General features: G+C 40.5%; 1 protein-coding gene across 6 annotated transcripts in view; it reads right to left on the reverse strand.

The window, feature by feature from the left end:
• Positions 1 to 19,348, reverse strand: part of LOC120801212 (LIM and senescent cell antigen-like-containing domain protein 1) — a 32,314-nt gene extending 12,966 nt beyond the window's left edge. The window contains exon 1 of one of the 6 annotated variants that reach the window (XM_040147890.1): positions 4,227 to 4,657. In XM_040147890.1, the coding sequence (XP_040003824.1) occupies positions 4,227 to 4,438 (212 nt within the window). In that variant the 5' untranslated portion in view covers positions 4,439 to 4,657. Of the gene's footprint in view, positions 1 to 4,226; positions 4,665 to 12,788; positions 12,911 to 15,870; positions 15,963 to 19,120 lie in introns of those variants that run through there. The other 5 variants (XM_040147892.1, XM_040147893.1, XM_040147891.1 and 2 more) reach the window with 5 other exon arrangements.
• Between the last annotated feature and the right edge of the window lie 1,447 nt (positions 19,349 to 20,795).

Consider the following 20,795-nt stretch of genomic DNA (forward strand, 5'->3'; position numbering starts at 1 on the left):
GCCTGGGCCGCATGATGGACAGGAGTCACACTACGCCACTTTCACTGACTGCAAATGAAATGTAAATCAAGCTGATGTAATGATGGCAGAGTTGACAACCCAACTTGGCTGCAAAGACAGTGATTTGTACTCAGCAATCTAAAAAGATCCATTTGGAAATTCTTCGGATTTTGGTCAGTACACGGAAAAATTGTGGAACCTCAAGATCAAGTTGTATGGAAGCTATGTAAGCTACAGTTAGACGACCATTCCAGCACTAGCAACTTGAAGGTACATATCAAAAATATGCACCAAAGTTGTTATGTCTCTCATTGTATTGGTTTGCCCTTTTATGGGCATTATGAACAAAAATAGATATTTGCATGGTTCAAAACCTATGCGTTTTTTTAGAAGGAACAATTGAACGCCATTTTTGACAGCTTTAAGACGCATTGACATAATGCATTCCCTAGCCCCTTACCCTAACCTCAACCATCACAACTAAATCTCTAAGCCCAATTTATACACTAACCCTAACATAAACCTAATTCTAACCTGAACCCTAAAACCAAGTCTTAACCCTCAAATAGCCCTTTGAAGTTGTGAGAAACAGCTTCTCTTTCCCAAAATGTCCTCATTCCCAAACTCTAAAATTTGTCCTCACAAAGATAGAAGTACAAGTACACACACACACACACACAAACACAAACACACACACACACACACACACACACACACACACACACACACACACACACACACACACACACACACACACACACACACACACACACAAGAACAAAATTTTGATGGAGTGATGCCTTCTGTTCATGTTAACTTAGTTAGAGCAACTTGGGAATCAACAAAAATTCCAAAAGCTCCCAGACACACTGCTCATCACCTCTCATTTTTTGGGCTTCACTCTAAACTCCTCATCATTTTAACAATGCGCATTTCACTTCTACTACGTCTTCAAGAATCTGAACTACAAACAAGGGTAGCTGGTGAACCCTGAAACAAGATGCAAGAATAAGCACAGCTTCCATCTGGGTCCACTCCTCATAAACTTATCAAATACATATTGTTTTACCCGGTCTGGGCTGATATCACACACACTGACAGCCCTGCCCTGTCCAATGGATTTGCTGGAGGAAGTGATACATCCCTTAGGCATTTCCACCCTCCAATCTGCCTCTAGCACCCTGCATGAGTTACAGACAAGCCTAAAAACAGTTGAAGGACTAAAACGAAAAAACCCAATGCAATGGGCCAGTCTCCCAGTGCTTATTGCTGTAACTCGCATTCTTAAAGGGGATGTAGACGGAGGAAAACAGTGAGACCAATTAGTCTGAAGGAGTCATTAGTGTCGCAAGAAGGGCATGATACCTCACCAGCTTTCGAGCAGCTGCTAACTGTGTTCCAAGCGGTCAAGACAAAAGTAACACTGTCGAGTCTTGCAGTGGTGGCAAAGTGCTTTTTTACCTTGCACCCTCCAGGCTCCCCAAACAGTGAGCAACTTTACTGACTTCAGTTATTCTACCTTTAGTTCAGGCTGAATTGGTACAAATGTGTACTTTTAACTAATCACAGAACTCCTTTGCACATTTATGGTGGATCAAAATGTACACATCTGTTTCACTTACATCTGTGAAAAAGGTACTCCTGTACCTCTGCTTCTGAGTCTGGAGGGTTTGTGTGATGTCACTTATTTTTGTGGCAAAAAAAGGTATTTTAACCAGAAAAATCTAAAGTAGACCAGCGTGGCAGAATTCTCCACATATGACTCTCCTTCCACTCTGCAAGCCCACCAGGCCTGTGACTATAAATGGAGTCTGGTTGTCAGCAAAGAGAAAGGATGCAGACTATCACTTCTGTTATGAATACATAGTGTTCCCTTAACGCCCCTTCCTCTGGTCTCCTCTTATTTTCAGTTCTTCTCTTCTGCATCTCCTCTATACCATTCTCATTGTTTGTACAACTCTTCAGTCACTAAATATGTAGGCACGACATTCTAATCTCTCCACATTTTCATGTATATTCTACCTTTAAAAATTCACACAAATTTTAATTATTACCTATGTCAAGGAAGTTATATTTTCACCCGCTTGTTTGTCAGCAGGATTACACACAAAATGTACTGAACTGATGTGCACCGAATTTGGTGGAGGGATGGGATATAGGCCAGGGAACAACCCATTATATTTTGGTGCGGCTCCAATGATGATCCTATTCCAATAAGGATTATCCCAAAAGAAAGGGCTTGAAATCAAAAATGATCAAACTTTTCCAAATCAAATACAAGCAGCCAATGTACAAAACTGCCAAAAACTAATTAATCAATATCAAATGTCCCAATGCTGATGCCCACAATAACAACACTTGCTCAATACCTGAGGCAAATTGGAAGTAAACAGGATTAAATTGCAGACAAAGATATTAAAAGGGAAAAAGTAAAAGGAAGAGAGAATGGTGGGACCCTCCTGCCTTTGCCTTCTTTGTTTGAAAGGTCAGAATACCAAAGTGTATCCAGGCAACACACTCCGGTTAAAGACATTTTCTATCCAGTAGTTTTTTTTGCTTTCCTTAACATTGCAAGATTGCAATTTTCACCTTGGAGGATGTATGCGCTCTACTGAGTGCCATTCTAGTTTTCGACTTCTGTGAAAATGTCATGGAAAACTGGGACCCACATATTGCTGAAAGCTGTCTGAATATTGAAAGCTCAGTCAATGTCTTTGCTGAGCAAATATGTCAAGCTCTTATTGCGCTCAATACTGCCTTCTCAAATTCTAAACTATTTTGACCAGCCCTGTGTGTTTATATTTTAGCTACCAAAAAGTAATGACTGACACCAACTCTGTTGCACATCTGTGTTTAATTCAACTCAGAAATATAATATCCAACCCCATTTTGTGTACAGCTTGGATCATCCACATGGTCAGAATTCAAATCGTGTTAATGAACAAGGACCAGTTTATACATCTGAATATAACACTGCTGAAGACAATTTTTTAGTAAAATTTGTCAGCGGTGGACTGGGTTTTTTTATGTACTACCATTAGAGGGCACTAAAGTCAGACATTTTCAAATCCCAAACACAAGGGCTTTAATGTTTCCATGACTGACAGGAGTCTCCGTTAATCATTTCATCTTATAGTCACTCCAGTGTTGGCTTATGCTTGCTTATCCCGCCTCAGCGCTGGCCTCTGGATCCAAATTTGGATTTTTCGTCTCTAGTTCCTAATGATCCTGAGAGAGAAAACTTCACAATATCCCTTCAGAAGTCCGTGGATGACCCTTCTTCCATGTTTTCCCAAAGCCTGTGATGAGCCCAGATTAGTCAGAAGTACAGAATGTATATTTAGCCTTCCTGTCCCTCATGCTTACATACTTGGAATGCCAGTTGTCATATTCTACTTTGCATAACAACTCCCCTTTGGCACAAAAAATAGCCCTATATATGTGCTTCTTCCTGTGGCCACTTTAAGCAAGTCAAACAGGCTGGTAAAATCCAGGTACCTCGATATCAGAATTCTTCACATTCATTACACTACAGTAACCTTAGAGCATATAGACTAATACTATGTCAGTGCACGAGCAGACCGAATTACTTAACACACACCTCCTCTTTAACATACCATTTTCCCTGCACTGTCATCTGTTCAATTGACATATCAGTTACCAAAATGTATTATTACTAATCAGTGATGGTAATTCCATGATGTGGAAAATCATGCGCCAATCACAACCGTCAAAGCACCAAGCCAGGGAAACAACCTACAGCTTGTGACCTGGTCTATGCTCCCTGACAGTCCATCCGAAATAAAAATTAGACTTAAACGAGTAATGGATTTTTGTTGGATGATAATGATTAAAGTGATGGAGTGTCCCAGAGAATGATACAGACTCTGAAACAACACTTTCATGTATATTTATACAACTAAAGGCATACCTTTTTGGTTGGTCAACAGCTCTTTTAAATAGGATGACGCAGGTTTTACTGCTGGTTTTAGAGGCTGCTGAGTAAAATCTTTTCACACCAAACTGATAGGATTTCTCTGGTGAGACATCTAATATACAGTATAACATAATAAAAACATGTTCACTAAGTGTCATTTAAGAAGAAAATTCCAATAATCAGATTTTGTTTCAAAAGGTAAGTGTTATCATTATCTGTTCAAACATTTATTTTGATGGACAACTAAACTGCAGTGCTCTAACCCCTGTCCAATACACTTTGTACTTACAAGCGAGCGTAAAAATCACAAAACTCCTTATAGACTTTGACATCACTCTTCCGCCTCTGGGACTTGGACACTGGGACCTCAGCCTCTCCCCCGTCCCCACCCTGAAACCTCTGGTGGTAACCGTTCATCTTCCCATGAGAAACATGGTCCAGTGCTTCTCTATCCTCAGGTATTGACGGTGGCAGGGCACGACCGTTCATCTCCATACTCATCTACAACTGTTTGTATTGTATAATTACTTGCAAATTCCACCTGTATTAAAGTAACTGCTGTCAAAACTCCTAATACTCCAATAAAAATCCTCTATGCTGGTTCAGTGTTAGTTTCCAGTAATGACAAGGGGAGATCCAGTAAGCAGTGGGAGCTGTAATCCATATAACAAGAAGAGGACGGAACCACTGATCAGACTGTGCTGGGAGTACTCTCCCTCTCTCTCTCATTCTCTCTCTCTCTCTCTCAAACACACCCTCTCTCACGGACACACACCCTCTTTCCCTCATTCCCACATCAACTCTCTCTCTTTTTTCTGGCACATACACACACACACACACACACACACACACACACACACACACACACACACACACACACATGCACTTAGTCTCCCCTCCTGTCACACTCGCTGTCTATTCTTGGGCAGGTTACTGAAATTAAAGAGCTCACCCTGAGGCTTGTCCAGACAGAGGTCACAACGCCATGGCACGCGCACACACACACACACACACACACACACACACACACACACACACACACACACACACACACACACACACACACAGGCACACGCACACACCCACACACACACTAACCACACTTATCTCTAGTTTTTAAATGTTTTGTGTCCATAATATTTACGGCCTTTGGCTAATATCTACCCATGCTATCAATCTGCACATGACTGTGTTTGCATGTTAAACAGCTGGACCTCTCAACTTTCTGGGAAATATAACAACGTGGCTCCAACTCAGTATTGCGTAAAGTGGGAATGTTGCACTGCAAAGCAGAGAAGCTAAAGCAATGAGATACCAATACGAGAAGAAAAGAAAAAAAAAATACTTGTTTTATCATGTGTTTGACATTATTGAATAAACGCACTAGAGCAAGAAATCAAGTGACAGTATGTTTAGACAAACATACAGGGGCTGAATTTGGCGCTAGATATTGTCTAATCTGTGTCATCCTCTTGATATGAGGAATGCATCAAAGTTTGTTTAATTTTATATTTATAGTTTAACTGACACGGGTTGGAAAAACCTGAACCCTGCGTCTGACCTAATTCAATGCTGAATTTTTAAACTACTGATTTCAACTGCATGCATGCTCCCTTTGTTTCATCCACTAACATAATACATCCTCCCTTTGCAACTCTAGTGTTGTGCATCTACTTACGTGTATGAAAAACGTAACAGAGGTTGGCATATGAAAAAATAGCAAGTGCCACATTTGGCTTTAATCGCCACAGTGAGCACACACTAGCCAGCTGAGTTGGAATCTTTGCACACTTTCACGTTCACCATTTCCAAATACACTTTAACCCCCCTTCTGGTAAACAATGTCATGTGATTATTTGTGGACTGCCTATTTCTGGCTGTAAAGGACCCTGACAGGATTCAAACTCAGGACATAATAGAGACATGGAATGGAGACATGGAGTTTTCTCCAAGTGAGTCAACAGAACGGCATGAATATCAGTTTAAAACAATTCTAAAACATGTTAATCGCCTTTAGTAGTCCAATATTGATCTAAGCCTTGACATACCTCTAAACACATGAGTCTGTGTCTCCCCTGTGTAAATGATAGCTGCTTATGTGGTTAAACTGTACTAGCATCTCAAATTAATGATCACTTCCCAAACCATCAAACCATCATGCCGGATCCGGAAATACACTCCAGTGAAACAAACATATTTGATGCTCCACTGGAGAACAGCCGCTGCATTCATCCTGCAAAACTAAGGGACAACCAATGAATATATAAATCTATGAAGAGTCATAACTGCAATGTTATACTCCTGTTTGTGTGTGGTCTCAGACTTTTTGGACCCCGCTGCATGTTTGTGTCCCAGCTGAAAAACGTCTCCAAGACCTTCAGTACAACAGTCCTCTACATTACTCCATCATTCTACAAATAGATACTCAGTGGAGCCTCAACTCCAAACTAGGTGCTGGCAGCTGCTGTTTTGTGTCTGTGTGTGTGCATATATGTGTGTGAGAGAGAGTTTGTATACATAGTAGGGGCCAACTCTGCCTGATCTGAAAGGGGCTGCCAAACTGAACATCCATAGTCATATATTCACATTTTTCATCTAAATCCTCAGCTTCTGTTAAATCTTGCCAATTTGGGAATGATTGGATTTGTTTCTGAATGTTGTCCCAATTAAGTTTTTAAAAAAAAATTTGCACCATATTAGCACTTTTCCCCCCAAGACTATTCTCTTTACCGAAGTAGTGGTGTCTTATAGTTTAGTATATTCACTAGAAAAGCACTAGAAAGACTAGACACTAGAAAAAGTTTCGATCACTCAACTTTACATGCCACACTTAAATGCTATTTAAACTATATTGATTGACATAATGAAACAAGCATTTCACCAGCCACCATTTAAACATTCCAGAGCCTTTCCAAAACCGATCATTGACTCCAGATCAAAGTCACCTGCTCTGTGGGGGAGTCTCATCTACTGGGAACCAGTGTTGAGTGACTGGGTTACAATAGGCAGAGGGTGGGTGCTTAACAGGAAACACGTAATCTTTCCTCCTGATTACAGCAATTCCCATTTTGCAGAGAGTTCCACACTAAAATGAGAGCACAAGAACTATGTAGTTCTCTGGTGTAGGACTGACATGACAATGTGCATTGTTCATATTCAATTTAGTCTACAATTAACATTGCAATTAAACAGTATTAAGCTTTTCAAACATATATTTACAGTGGAAATTTACAGTCAAAATAATCAGGTTGTAGTTAAATACAGCACTGCAGTGTACTGTTCTTTAGAACCAAATTCAACCAATGGCATGTCATTAGACTAGAGCTGCAACTAGACTAAGAATTTTTTTGTGATAATCTGTGGGATTTTCTTACCACAGTGAAGAGAGGGTGGAATATCGATTTCCATAAGAAAATGAAAAAAGTTTGAATTGACCCTGGCTAAAGCCAAGTTCAAACTTGTTGTTTGGAGAGGCCTCAAATTTTGTCAGTTTTGGTTTTCACTTGGTATATTGAGATCATTAGGACTGGTGACTTTACCTTGGTACACACTTGGCCTTTACTCAAACATGAATGTGTACAGTTATATGAAGGGATCAGACTACACAACAATGACGCCCCTTTATGGTCACTATGTCATATTAAATGCAGGGAGGCCACTTTCTCTTGAAATAGACATTGTCAAACTAGACAAAAAAAAAATCAGCCATACAAGTTTTTCTGTCGTGGGCTCCTGAGTAGTGTTGTACTGCAAATAATTTTGAAGGAATTTTGTCCTGTAGTAGTATAGCATTCAAATTCAAACACTCATATAAAGTAATAACAAGACATTTTAGCAAAAAGAGTAGAGGTTTTCAGTGCCTGAGAGAGGGAGATAGAGAGAGAGAGAGTGTGAGTCCCAATATGACTGTCAACCTAACCTTGAAAATGGCTATAGCAACTGTCAGCAGTCGACAAGGTGTCTCTGGTGTGTTCCCACTGCAGGATGGGATTTTCAGATTTCCTTGTGGGGTGATTAAAAGTCAGAGGTCAGTTCACCCGTGCTAAAGATAAAGATGTAGGAAATATACCGTTCCAGTGCGCTGACCTCTGTGGCTATTATGGAGCTAAAGCCGTTAATTTTCCAACAGAGGGGGGGTTGTGTATATAAGCTACTGCAGTTATTCTCAACTGTCCATGTGGGTCCCCACAATCAGAAATATTTAACTCAATAACACACAGTGACAAGCATTTGTCTAATATATTTTCCATGTGAGAAGAGAAGCCCTGGTCATTTTTTTGCAAAATCTAAAACAATTATAAACCATTACTAAAAAAGGCATTAGTGAACCTTTTCAACCATGACATTTAAAACTTAGATAATATGAACAAATAACAGCTAATTCCATAAAAAGATTATTCTGATGGACAGTTTATATAAATGTCCCAAAAAGTAATGCTACACCTCCCAGACAAGACAAGTGTTTGGAGCCAGCCCTATAAACGTGAATGTCTCCTGACTGACTGACTGAGTGGGTGAGTAATAAAATTACACCATTGATTGACCAAATGCCACGTGACCGAGTGCCGACGTTACACCATTGGTCCATTGCTCTTTCAAAATGAATTGGTGCAAACAGTTTCTATTGTGTGATCAGGGAGGCGTTCACAGGCTGTGCTGCCAATTTAGTGCCACTGTCACTAGATTTACCGACTTTTCACACCCCGTAAAGAACTTTTCTTCACAAAAGCACCTAGCGACAAATATAGCGACCAGATTTCGCTTGGTTGCTGTTTAATTTTGATTTGTCTGACCAACTCTGATCCATCTGATAAGGATGGATTAGGTTATATATGGTATGAAACAACAGAAATCAAGAAATCATCCAGTTCACTTTTTGATATTGTACAATTGATTCATTGATTGATTCATCATTAAAGTAATTTTTCAAGCAAAAGTGCAGAAAAGTTACTGACTCCAGCCTTTCAAATGTGAGGATTTGCGGTGCCTATTTGTTTTAAGCGATAGTAGACTGGATGTCTTTAAATTTTGGACTAAACAGGCAATTTGAAGATGCCACTTTGGGCTTTAGGAAATTTTGATTCGCTTTTTTTGCTAATCTCTAACATTTTATAAACTACATGATTAATCAATTAATAGGGAAAATAAACAGCAGATTAATTGCAAATGAAAATAATTGTTAGTTGCAAATTCAATGTAACTTTGATAAATATTCACTCATAATCTTGAGTGACTGGGTTACAATAGGCAGAGGGTGGGTGCTTAACAGGAAACACGTAATCTTTCCTCCTGATTACAGCAATTCCCATTTTGCAGAGAGTTCCACACTAAAATGAGAGCACAAGAACTATGTAGTTCTCTGGTGTAGGACTGACATGACAATGTGCATTGTTCATATTCGATTTAGTCTACAATTAACATTGCAATTAAACAGTATTAAGCTTTTCAAACATATATTTACAGTGGAAATTTACAGTCAAAATAATCAGGTTGTAGTTAAATACAGCACTGCAGTGTACTGTTCTTTAGAACCAAATTCAACCAATGGCATGTCATTAGACTAGAGCTGCAACTAGACTAAGAATTTTTTTGTGATAATCTGTGGGATTTTCTTACCACAGTGAAGAGAGGGTGGAATATCAATTTCCATAAGAAAATGAAAAAAGTTTGAATTGACCCTGGCTAAAGCCAAGTTCAAACTTGTTGTTTGGAGAGGCCTCAAATTTTGTCAGTTTTGGTTTTCACTTGGTATATTGAGATCATTAGGACTGGTGACTTTACCTTGGTACACACTTGGCCTTTACTCAAACATGAATGTGTACAGTTATATGAAGGGATCAGACTACACAACAATGACGCCCCTGTATGGTCACTATGTCATATTAAATGCAGGGAGGCCACTTTCTCTTGAAATAGACATTGTCAAACTAGACAAAAAAAAAATCAGCCATACAAGTTTTTCTGTCGTGGGCTCCTGAGTAGTGTTGTACTGCAAATAATTTTGAAGGAATTTTGTCCTGTAGTAGTATAAACGTGAATGTCTCCTGACTGACTGACTGAGTGGGTGAGTAATAAAATTACACCATTGATTGACCAAATGCCACGTGACCGAGTGCCGACGTTACACCATTGGTCCATTGCTCTTTCAAAATGAATTGGTGCAAACAGTTTCTATTGTGTGATCAGGGAGGCGTTCACAGGCTGTGCTGCCAATTTAGTGCCACTGTCACTAGATTTACCGACTTTTCACACCCCGTAAAGAACTTTTCTTCACAAAAGCACCTAGCGACAAATCTAGCGACCAGATTTTGCTTGGTTGCTGTTTAATTTTGATTTGTCTGACCAACTCTGATCCATCTGATAAGGATGGATTAGGTTATATATGGTATGAAACAACAGAAATCAAGAAATCATCCAGTTCACTTTTTGATATTGTACAATTGATTCATTGATTGATTCATCATTAAAGTAATTTTTCAAGCAAAAGTGCAGAAAAGTTACTGACTCCAGCCTTTCAAATGTGAGGATTTGCGGTGCCTATTTGTTTTAAGCGATAGTAGACTGGATGTCTTTAAATTTTGGACTAAACAGGCAATTTGAAGATGCCACTTTGGGCTTTAGGAAATTTTGATTCGCTTTTTTTGCTAATCTCTAACATTTTATAAACTACATGATTAATCAATTAATAGGGAAAATAAACAGCAGATTAATTGCAAATGAAAATAATTGTTAGTTGCAAATTCAATGTAACTTTGATAAATATTCACTCATAATCTTTAATTAGGACACAATATCCTGCATCAAAAAGAAATTTATGATACAACACTTTTCTGTTTAAAACTCTGTCGGCTAAATGGATTTGTGTCCGCGGACCACATTTGAAAGTTTTTAGACCGAAGCAACAGCCCTGACCCTCTCAGCCGGTGCAAGACAAGCGGACTCTGGCTGGAGAAACAAATCAAACACACCCTGCTCACAAACGCTGTGTCAACAGCAACCATGGCAACACGGACGGGAGGGCTGCTTGGGCAAAACCATTTTTCCTTTGGCAAGGCATCAAGTGCATGTACACTAACACAATCACATACTTGCGCACATAAACATGTAGCACTCAGTGACACACACTGATTCAGTGACTGTGCAAACACAATTCATGACTAACATTTCCTTTGTTTTGCACTTTTTGTTCCAGACGCCCATTTTGACCTGCACTATCAAGGGTCCATTCCAAGGACAGCCTGGAACACATACAGCCCACAGGAAAACAGTAACACATTATACATATTATAACTGTCAGAACTAGAGTAAATAAATTCATATTCTCTTTTTCACCACCACTGGTGGGGTTTCCTTCATTCTTTCTCGCTTGTACGTACTTTTGTTGGTCTCCTAAAGCTGTTATCACTGTTATTGTTTTGTCTCTCTCTCTCACATGCTTTTTTTCTGCTTGTGTAAAGTGTATTTTGTACTTTGTCTCATTGATGCAACTTACAAACAAATCGGAAATGCTTGGTTTGATGCAGAGAATCTACCCACTCATGCAACTACTTTAAAATCAGAACTGTCACGTGTGAATGAGATTACATTGAGGTATCAATCAAAAATTGTGATTTTAATACCATCATTCCTCCAGTACTACTGTATGTATGCTAGACTGATTGGTGAAAAAAAGAATGTAAAAGGTTTTGCATTGCATGGGAAGGGGGAGGCTACAAGGACAGAAGTGAAGTGTCTTCGGTTTGACTAAGGGACACCACCACTGGGAGAGCTCCCTCTTTCTGCTCACATTCTTCACATTACTACATTCCTCTGATCACTTCAGGAACACACACACACACACACACACACACACACACACACACACACACACACACACACACACACACACACACACACACACACACACACACACACACAAAGAGAGACTGACACAGATAGAGAAAGAGAAAATGAGAGAGACAGAGAAGTGTTTGTGAAAGACAGAACAAGAACATCCAAAACTGATGCAAATATATTGTGAGACCAATTTCGCAAGTCTGCACACATCGTACGTCTCACACAACTCAGAGGAATGCAGCCTCAGCTGCAATATTTGCCCATCAAATACTCCACCACATCTCACCTTATCTACCCTTGTCAATACACACCACACAGAAAAGGACTTTCCTTCAAAGGTTTTGTGATATTGATAGTGTTCTGTAGCAACACATACAGACCCTCTCTGATCCATCATATTAAGCAAGACACTGTCAGTCAGCATCCGATAATGATAAACCTGCTGATAACAAAACCAACCGGAAAGACCACAGGACACCACGTATAAAAGTTAACATTCATGGCAAAGAAACTGCAGGATAAGTGACTGATAGGCCTTCAGCTGATTTTAAAAGGTCATCAGAAGCATTTAAATATGGCATTTTAACAAGAACCCAGCAAAAATGACCAGTAACTTAAACAGTCTACAGGGAAGCATTCTCACAGGCAAGTTTTACAAGCCCACTATAGTTATTTCTTTTTTCCTAAGTAGTTCCTTAATTCACCATTAGCCAGTTAACTATTTAGGTAAGCTGCAATAGAAAACCAAAAGGGGGGTTGATTTGTGTGACAGTTGAGGACGATTTTCTCATAATGCATAAAACAATTTTATTTAAAAAGTGTACACTGTCTGGGAGAAATTGAGAAGGACTCACATACAGGTGGCAGGCACAATATCAGTGACACGACATACAATACAATGCACTTAAAACACCAACACAAATACCAGTCATCGTACTGCTGAATCAACATTTCTCAAATGCAGTCACATTAGTAATTGGACACGAGATTAAAAGCTTAACAAAAGAAGACTCACCTGAAGCTGTCCCTAGCCAGACTTCCATAGCTGTCTGGTCTTTCCTGTCTGCGTCTGTACAAGTCTGAGTTTGACAACTCTTTCAGCCTCAAAGAGTTCATCTCCCCTCTACCCCTCTCCCTCCCTCCCTTCCTTCCTCCTATCCCTTGTCTGCCGAGAACACTCAGTCCACAGAAATAGAGATACTCCAAAGAAACTGTGTGTGTTAATGGTTGATTCAAATAAAAATATTAAATCTTGTGCTGCTCCCGTCCTCTCCCTCAAACACCCCTACAGCAATCACACCCTTGAGGAAGGACATATATAGAGGTGTGGTCTCACAGCCTGCACACCTATCAGCTACCTCTTGCTCCACCTCCCCCCTCCTGAAGCAGGTACAGGGGGAATGCTGCAGTTAAGAAGAAAGAGATAAATAAGAGGAGAGCAACATTGCCCTTTTCTGGCATTTGTCACTGTTGTCACTCTTTACCTCCTACCTCTTTTTTGCATCATTCCTCTGTTTAAACAGAAAGATTAAGGACAAGAGAGAGTACAAATACCTGAAAAGAAAAAGAGGGGCTATTTTTCCCTTCTCAAACACAGATATTACCCATACTGTGCACACAATGGCAAGCTGTTAGTACTGATAAGTAGTTATGTAGAGTGGAGATGCACCAGTCATCCTACAGGGGGCATTTGAAGTCTGCATCAGAGCCCAACCAATACTGGATGTTTGAGGCCATGTTCTGTATCAACACTTTAGAGTTTAATAAAATGCTACAGCGCTACATCGGCCAGCACTTACGTGGACCTTTTTGGCAATGATCCCCAATGTACAGCTACTGAAGCAGGATCTTTTACACTTCAGCAATAAACTTTTAAGTCAATACTGACAGAAGCATTCAGAGTAAATATGTACAAGATAATAGTAAATTAACCTGAAATTAAATGATTATGAAGAAAAACTGTGAATAAACACAAATAAAATAAAATCTTAAATGTGGATTAAGAAAAATAAAGGTTAAATATACATAAAATGCCACCTATAACACGTTTATGTACTTCAGTTTCTTTTTTCCAATATATATACAATATCACACAATATGTGTGATATGTCCATACTTGAAGTTAAAATAAATCCAATGGACAGATCACGCTGTACTAAAATATGAAAAGGGGTATAAAAAAATAGTTTAATATACAATTTCAATTACTGTGTGGAAGTTCTGCCTTGAAGAAACCTTTTGAGCTACTGGCCATATCAAAACACACATTAAAAAAAAAAAAACTGCAGTCAGATTTTCAGTCTGAACAAAGCTTGTATAGAAGGGTGGGAACACACAGACCGAGTAAAGCAGCACTCTATCGAACAATGTCACATATTATGGAGTAAACTTTTCAAGTTTTCAGACATTCACATTCACTCCTCTTCAGTTTGATTTGTGCTCCTCTGTTGTAAACTCTGAGATTGTCTTCCAGCAGAAACAACAAACTATTGAGAAAGAGTAAAATGTCAATCTATGAATAATTCATCACAAAGGTATGTGGGAGGAAGAGCTCCTCTCCTCTCCGGCCAGCTGATGCACAGTTTCAGACATAGCCCGCGGCTGCCTCTCAGACATGTTTAATTGCAAAAGCAAGAGTTGGTGACATCATCAAAGCGGGGACAGGATGGGTCAGAGGACGTGGGACCCGACGGGCGAAGTTATCATGCAGCCGAGGAAGAAACAAATGTAAACCGAACATGCAGACTGTTGTCCGAGCTGAGTGTTAGGCTTTGCCGAAAAACACAGCTCTCCTTTAAAGTGAACGCCAACATGGCTGACGGAAACCATGCCTCTCCTTGATAGGTAGAGGGAGTTACCCCATGCAGATTCACCCTCGACCGGCTTGTCTCGACCTGCTCAGCATTCCACATGACACGGAAACACAGAACGTGAAGGTTGAACTTCAATGTCAGCCTCACATCCTGAAGCAGCTGCAACAAGGCCACAGTAGCACAGGCTGACATGTCCGAGGATGCCATAACATTCATGGTGAATCATAGAGTTTTAGACTTTAAAACTATGGTTTCTACCCTCGACAGTCATCATGCTCCTGTGGGTTCACTGAGTTCCTATAACTTTCAATTCAGTCCATAGGGGATGTGCATTTTCTTCAATTTGTCATAAAATTTTAATCTAAATTATATTCTTCTTTACATTTCAAATGGAGTTAAAGATGGTGAGGACACAATGACAACTCTGGGATTTACAAGCTAATGCTGTGTTTTGGATTGAAGTTGCATGCAGCCAAAGTTTCATGTTGGTACGAATGTGCTGAGAGAGCAGTCTCACACAGACTCATCATCGCACACACACACACACACACACACACACTCCCAGTCGGCAGAAAGAGAGCAGACATTTCCGATGAGCCCGGCACGCTCCATAAACAACCCCTCTGCCACGTGGGCGCAGTGCTCCTGTGTGGACAACACTGGTACTACAGCTATTCTATCAACTTCGAGCTCTGATCTCATCACTGCAAACCTACAACACTGTAATGACTCCAGTGTATGTTACATGTTTAATTGACTGTGGAATTACTGTTTGTTGGACAAATTAAATCAGAAACTCCACATTTTTGCCTTTTCAAACATGTCACCTCCGACTGAACCTCCGTTCCAAACGTGCTCTAATGGTGTTGTAAGTTGAATTATTCATAAATTTCGTTTAATTGCTGAAAGTATCTCATTACTGTGTCTCTGTTGCAATAACCCTACTCTCCATAGGAAATTTAAATGAATGGCAATCTTGGCGTCACTCACAGACATAAGAGGAAATGTACAAACAAGTGCATACGAAACAGTCCAAATTCTGAGCCACTGTTCAGAAATACACGCAATAAAACCTCACTGAAACCCAGGTGGCTTTCCTATCAATACGATTAGAAGAAATGCACAATACGACATTCAAAGGTACACTGAGGTGCTGCACAGTTCTACAAACAACTCGATAATGTGGTTCGTACATCAAACATGACGCAAGTAATGGTGCTTAGCTTCTAATGCTACTACAATTACAATGAAAGCAGTTACGACAATAAAATAAACTTATCTTACCAATGTTTTCTGTCAGACTGTAGTGAGGATGTTTAGTTGTTGCTAAAGTCCCTTTGCTGTCACTGCAAACACTCCTACTGCCGTTATCTCAGTCTGCATGGCCAAATCACTTCCTATTTGCTGTAGTGTGTGCGCATGTGTGTGTTTGTGTGTGTATGTGTGTGAGTGTGTGAGGGTGTGAATGTTTGCGTCCACTTGTTTCTGTATGCCACTATTTGTTTGAGAAAGTTGGATATAAGGCCAGCACACAAACCTCTAGTCACGTGTGTGGTTTAGGAAGGTGTGAGGAGGAGGAGGAGGAGAGTGCCTCAGGGAGATAAAAGGTGGAGTGGAGAAAGGGTAGGAAGGAGTGAGGAGGCATGAGGAGATGCTGGGAGCCTTCAGTGACCAGACTGAGTGGATTATAAAGTAGGTCTTTCTCTCCAGCTTCTATATAGGAGGTGAAAGGTCAAACCAAGTGACCACACTGACTGTCACTGACTCCACGTTGCGTTGTGTGTGCGCGATGCATCAAAATCATGGGTGTGCCTTAAAACAAGTAACACAGCAGTGTCCCACTGTGATTACAGTAGACGAAAAAAACTTCCCCTTACTGTTTGGCAAGTGTCTGTGATATTACCGTAACTTAAAAATGAAATAATATGAATGATGTTATTGAAACTTTATTGAAATTGGCTGATGCAAAACAAATATCAGTAAATAAGAATACCTTCAGTATAGAAAGAATCAGGTGCATATTTTCTGTTAATAAATGGACAGGACAGCATGAAAATAGACTGAAGCTGCTGGTAGCTGGTATTTTTGACAGATACTTTACTTTTCAAAAACTGTACATTTTCTGTGTTTTTCCACACATTTGGCAGACCAACTTTTGTAGACTGTTGAGTAAAACCCTCCCGAACAACTCAGCCGACCTAATTTGGTGCTCATATATCTGGGAGAAAAATAAGCGAGATGTGTTGAAGTGGGAATGAAAACAGTGTGGCACAGCTACCTCAGTGTCTCTTTACACACACACACACACACACACACACACACACACCCTACCATGGAGGAACTGCTGTAAAAGGACCATTGTACATCCTGTTGTTCCATACTTCCTTCTTCATCGGACAGGCAGTTATCTATCATCGGTGTACTTGACACATACTACATACTATACACTGTGAAGAAAAATTCAGTGACGACAGCGCATCACTGTGTCCTATAGCCATCACCACGGTGTGGGCCAGCACGAACAAGACAACAAACACTGCTGTGGCTTAATCGGCAGCTGGTGTTACTAATACTTTAAGTCAAAACAATTATCCAATGGACAGATGAAGCTGTGCCAAATTATGAAAAGGGCTTTAATTGAATAATAATAGTATTGTATAGAACCCAACTTTTCTGACTGAATATTATAATTTGACATCTCAGAGTTGTGGCTTTTTAAGTCACACATATGTGATACAAAGTCATGCATACGACAGCAGGTCCTTGTGCACAACACTGCCTATTTTGTCATTAACGAAAAGCAGCAGAAGCTTTATCTCTGCAAGAGCCTCGCTGTTTTCGGTTCTGCTCTGTTCATTCATTGCAGCAAGCAAATGCTGCTGCATAAATCCACTATTGATACTAACATAAGACTTCCTGAGTCTGACTGACTATAAATGCATTTTAGTGTGAAGACAGTGGCAGGCATTTATTGTGTCTTCAAAGCATTGAGATCACGGGACATCCAAATCCCCCAATAAAACCTCGATAACTCACACAGCTAAAGACACTCATTTTACCTCAGGATAAAAGCCAGTAATTCAATGGAGTGTCAATAAGTGACAGTATGTCTGACTTACAACGGAACATTTCACACTCCCTCCCGTCACATGCATCGGGTTAGCATACACACACAGCCCAAATCCTACACCACACAAGTTCACTGCTCTTCCAAACAAGGACAAGTCCACGCTGCAGACTCAGACATTCTTCTAAGCTGTAGTTGTAGCAACACACTTTGGAATGAGATAAAAGTCTAATGCGCCGGGAATGCAGAAATCCTCAGGCTTCTAAAAAGGCTCGCCCTCTTGGAGCTTCAAGTGTCCGGTGTGCTTTACAAAAGCTCGATTCGTCCCGGGCCCTGAATAACTGGTGCTACAGCTACACACAGTAGCATTCACACGAGGGGGAAAAAATATTGCTCTGAACAGCAGTCCGCAGGGAACGGACTGTCAGGAAGTGGTTTGGAAAGCAATGACTACTGTCCAGTGAGTTTTTGTGGACATTCCTGTGCAGGGAGGAGGCTGATCTGCGGAAAATTGAGAAACATCCTCTTTTTTTCATTAAAGTCTTTCTTCAGTCTGTCTCACTGCTTATCTGTGAGCCTATCACTCCTGTCTGAAGTGTGAGTTTAGGTTGACACAGCCATACCTAATAAAAGTTGCCTTTAAAGCTATTTTTTTATCATTTAAAACCGTAACATTACTTTGTTCAAGCCATCCAGCCTAAAGTTTGTGGATACGGATTTTTTTTTTTTTTTTTTTTAATGTACGATGATTTAGTTGATGTCAGATGTGTGGATAGGGAAATGATTCCGGCGTGGAGTAGGAGGATTTTACAGGTAGTCTTTGGGTAAAGGGGGAAAACTGCTTGAGCCATGGTTAATATTGGTGGAAGCTGTCAGCACGCTGGTTTGAAACGCAACCAAAGTACGAGGTACACGTTTCCAGCAAGGCAGAGTTACTGCCGCGGCACATCTGGATTCACTGGCGGCGGGTCGGACGGTACCGACACCAACGTGGCAGCCTTCACTGCCCTTCCCGATCCATTTATTTACAAAGGCTCCTGGTGTCACTGTTTAAATAGGAGCAGAACAATAGACTCCGTGTCGCTACTGTGGCGCTAGCTAAAGGCGTCCGCCGATAACCCCGGTGGGGGGCGCTAGTGAGTGGCCTCAGTGAGCAAGTTGAGGTTGCGGCGAAATGAAGTGTGTAGTTATTACGCTTCAATTCTCCGCGATACATTTTTCCTGTTTTCTCAAATGCACATAAGACGCGTTTTTGTGTTTGAAAGGCAACGGTAACCCGGCAGCCTTTTAACGGGATTAGATTACGGTTTTCCCGGCCCATGAGAGAATGGAACATACCGACCAGGACTGCGGGTTTTTTTTTTCTGGTTTTGGTTTTTTTTTTCCGCTCCAGCGTCAAAACGTCAACTTCCCAACTTTTCAGGCAAATGCCTCTTTCAGAGAAACACTTTCAAACTTCTCACTTACCCGTTTGTCATTTCAGTAATGCCGAGCATCACTCCGCTCTCTCCCGGACCAGGCTTGTGTTTCTTGTGTTTTTTTTGTTTTGTTTTGTTTTGTTTTTTTGCCTTCAGCTGCAGGCCTCCAGATGTTGTACAGTCGGGGATGTACAGTAACGTTAGCGAGGGCTGGTTGTCACGCAGCGGGCAGAATGGCGAAGACGGGCCTCGCCTCTGTCCCCCCCAACCGTCAAGACGCAGGCAGCGGGATATCGCACGTCCGCTTCTCCCTCTCAAAATAAAACCACTCCGCTGACCATTGGAAACGTGTCGATTTCGTCGCAAAGTAAATACAAACAAATGGAAATAAAACACTTAGAAAACAAATGCAATGGAAACGTCGACACTTCCATAAATATTTTTGAAAATCTGCATCATACATCACATGCGATTCTTCAAAGCTGCTTCAGTGGATCAATGTTTACAAAACACGTTAAAAAAATAAAATCAAAAAAAGGGATATGACATCTAACAAATCGAACAAATATTCTGTATGTGTTATTGGCACAAATATGTTTAAGTGTCATTTTATAGATTTTAAATAATGACTGCTTGTTTTGGTTTCGTATCTCTTCAACGAGCTGCCATTGTACACAGATTTGCTCACAAGCACCTTAATCTATAATATACAATGTATGTATATCTACAAAAGTCAGGTTGGCTACTCAGTTTTGAACTATGTCAACACATAAGTGCTTCTGCCTATAGGGGTTTTTTTTCACAGAAGAAAATCTGATATGTCACAGTAAGAAAAGCACAGGTGTAAAATAAATAAAATAAATCAGAGCTGCTTCAGTTTCAGGGTCCTGGTATTGTGCGTGTCCGATCACTGTCACTCTTACCGGGACGCTTGAAAAGAATACAGCCCTTGTTAATGTTGCTACTAACACCTATGCTCTTAATATCAAATACTGGCTATGAAAAAGAGCTTCTTTTTCTCAGTGCTTTTTTTTAGTTAGTAGATGTTAGGGATATTAAAACTGTTAATTGTAAAAAAAAAAAAAAAAAAAAAGGCTGGTTTCATGATTTTTAATGCCACTAATTTTGTTTTACATATCACACATCTCCATGTGGCAATTATTTACAGCTGGATGATTCGATTTTTAAGAAGAGCTGAGGCAACCAGAGATGGATTGGGTCCAACATGTTCCGGGAGGAGGTGTGCAGACACTATGAACCAGTAACCCGTCCATGAGAGGGCTAACCGAGAGAGAGAGACACACACACACACACACACACACACACACACACACACACACACACACACACACACACACACTCAGATCAAGGAGACTAATCTGTGCTTTTACTTTGAAAACCAACGGATCCATTCACTGTTTTTATTGTGTATCCCAGGCAGCTTCTCACCCAGTCTACGAGCTCCCACCACTGGAGAATTACAATTTAGGTTCCAAAGCCAGAAACCTGCCAAACTCAGCGCCAGATGTGCTTTTGGATCAACTCATGAAACGTGTGCGATGAGACTGACGCTTCTGCTGCTGCCCCTGCATTCCCTGTAGTCCTCCAATCATGTACTTTTGAAACATCTGTCCGAGATGTATGGAAAGTCTTAACTTTTCATCGTGGATGCTATACAGAAGTTCAACATGGCGGGTGGGCGCCACGAAGAAAGCTGTCCCTGA

Source organism: Xiphias gladius, chromosome 16 (genome assembly GCF_016859285.1).
Source record: "Xiphias gladius isolate SHS-SW01 ecotype Sanya breed wild chromosome 16, ASM1685928v1, whole genome shotgun sequence".
Taxonomy (NCBI): domain Eukaryota; kingdom Metazoa; phylum Chordata; class Actinopteri; order Istiophoriformes; family Xiphiidae; genus Xiphias; species Xiphias gladius.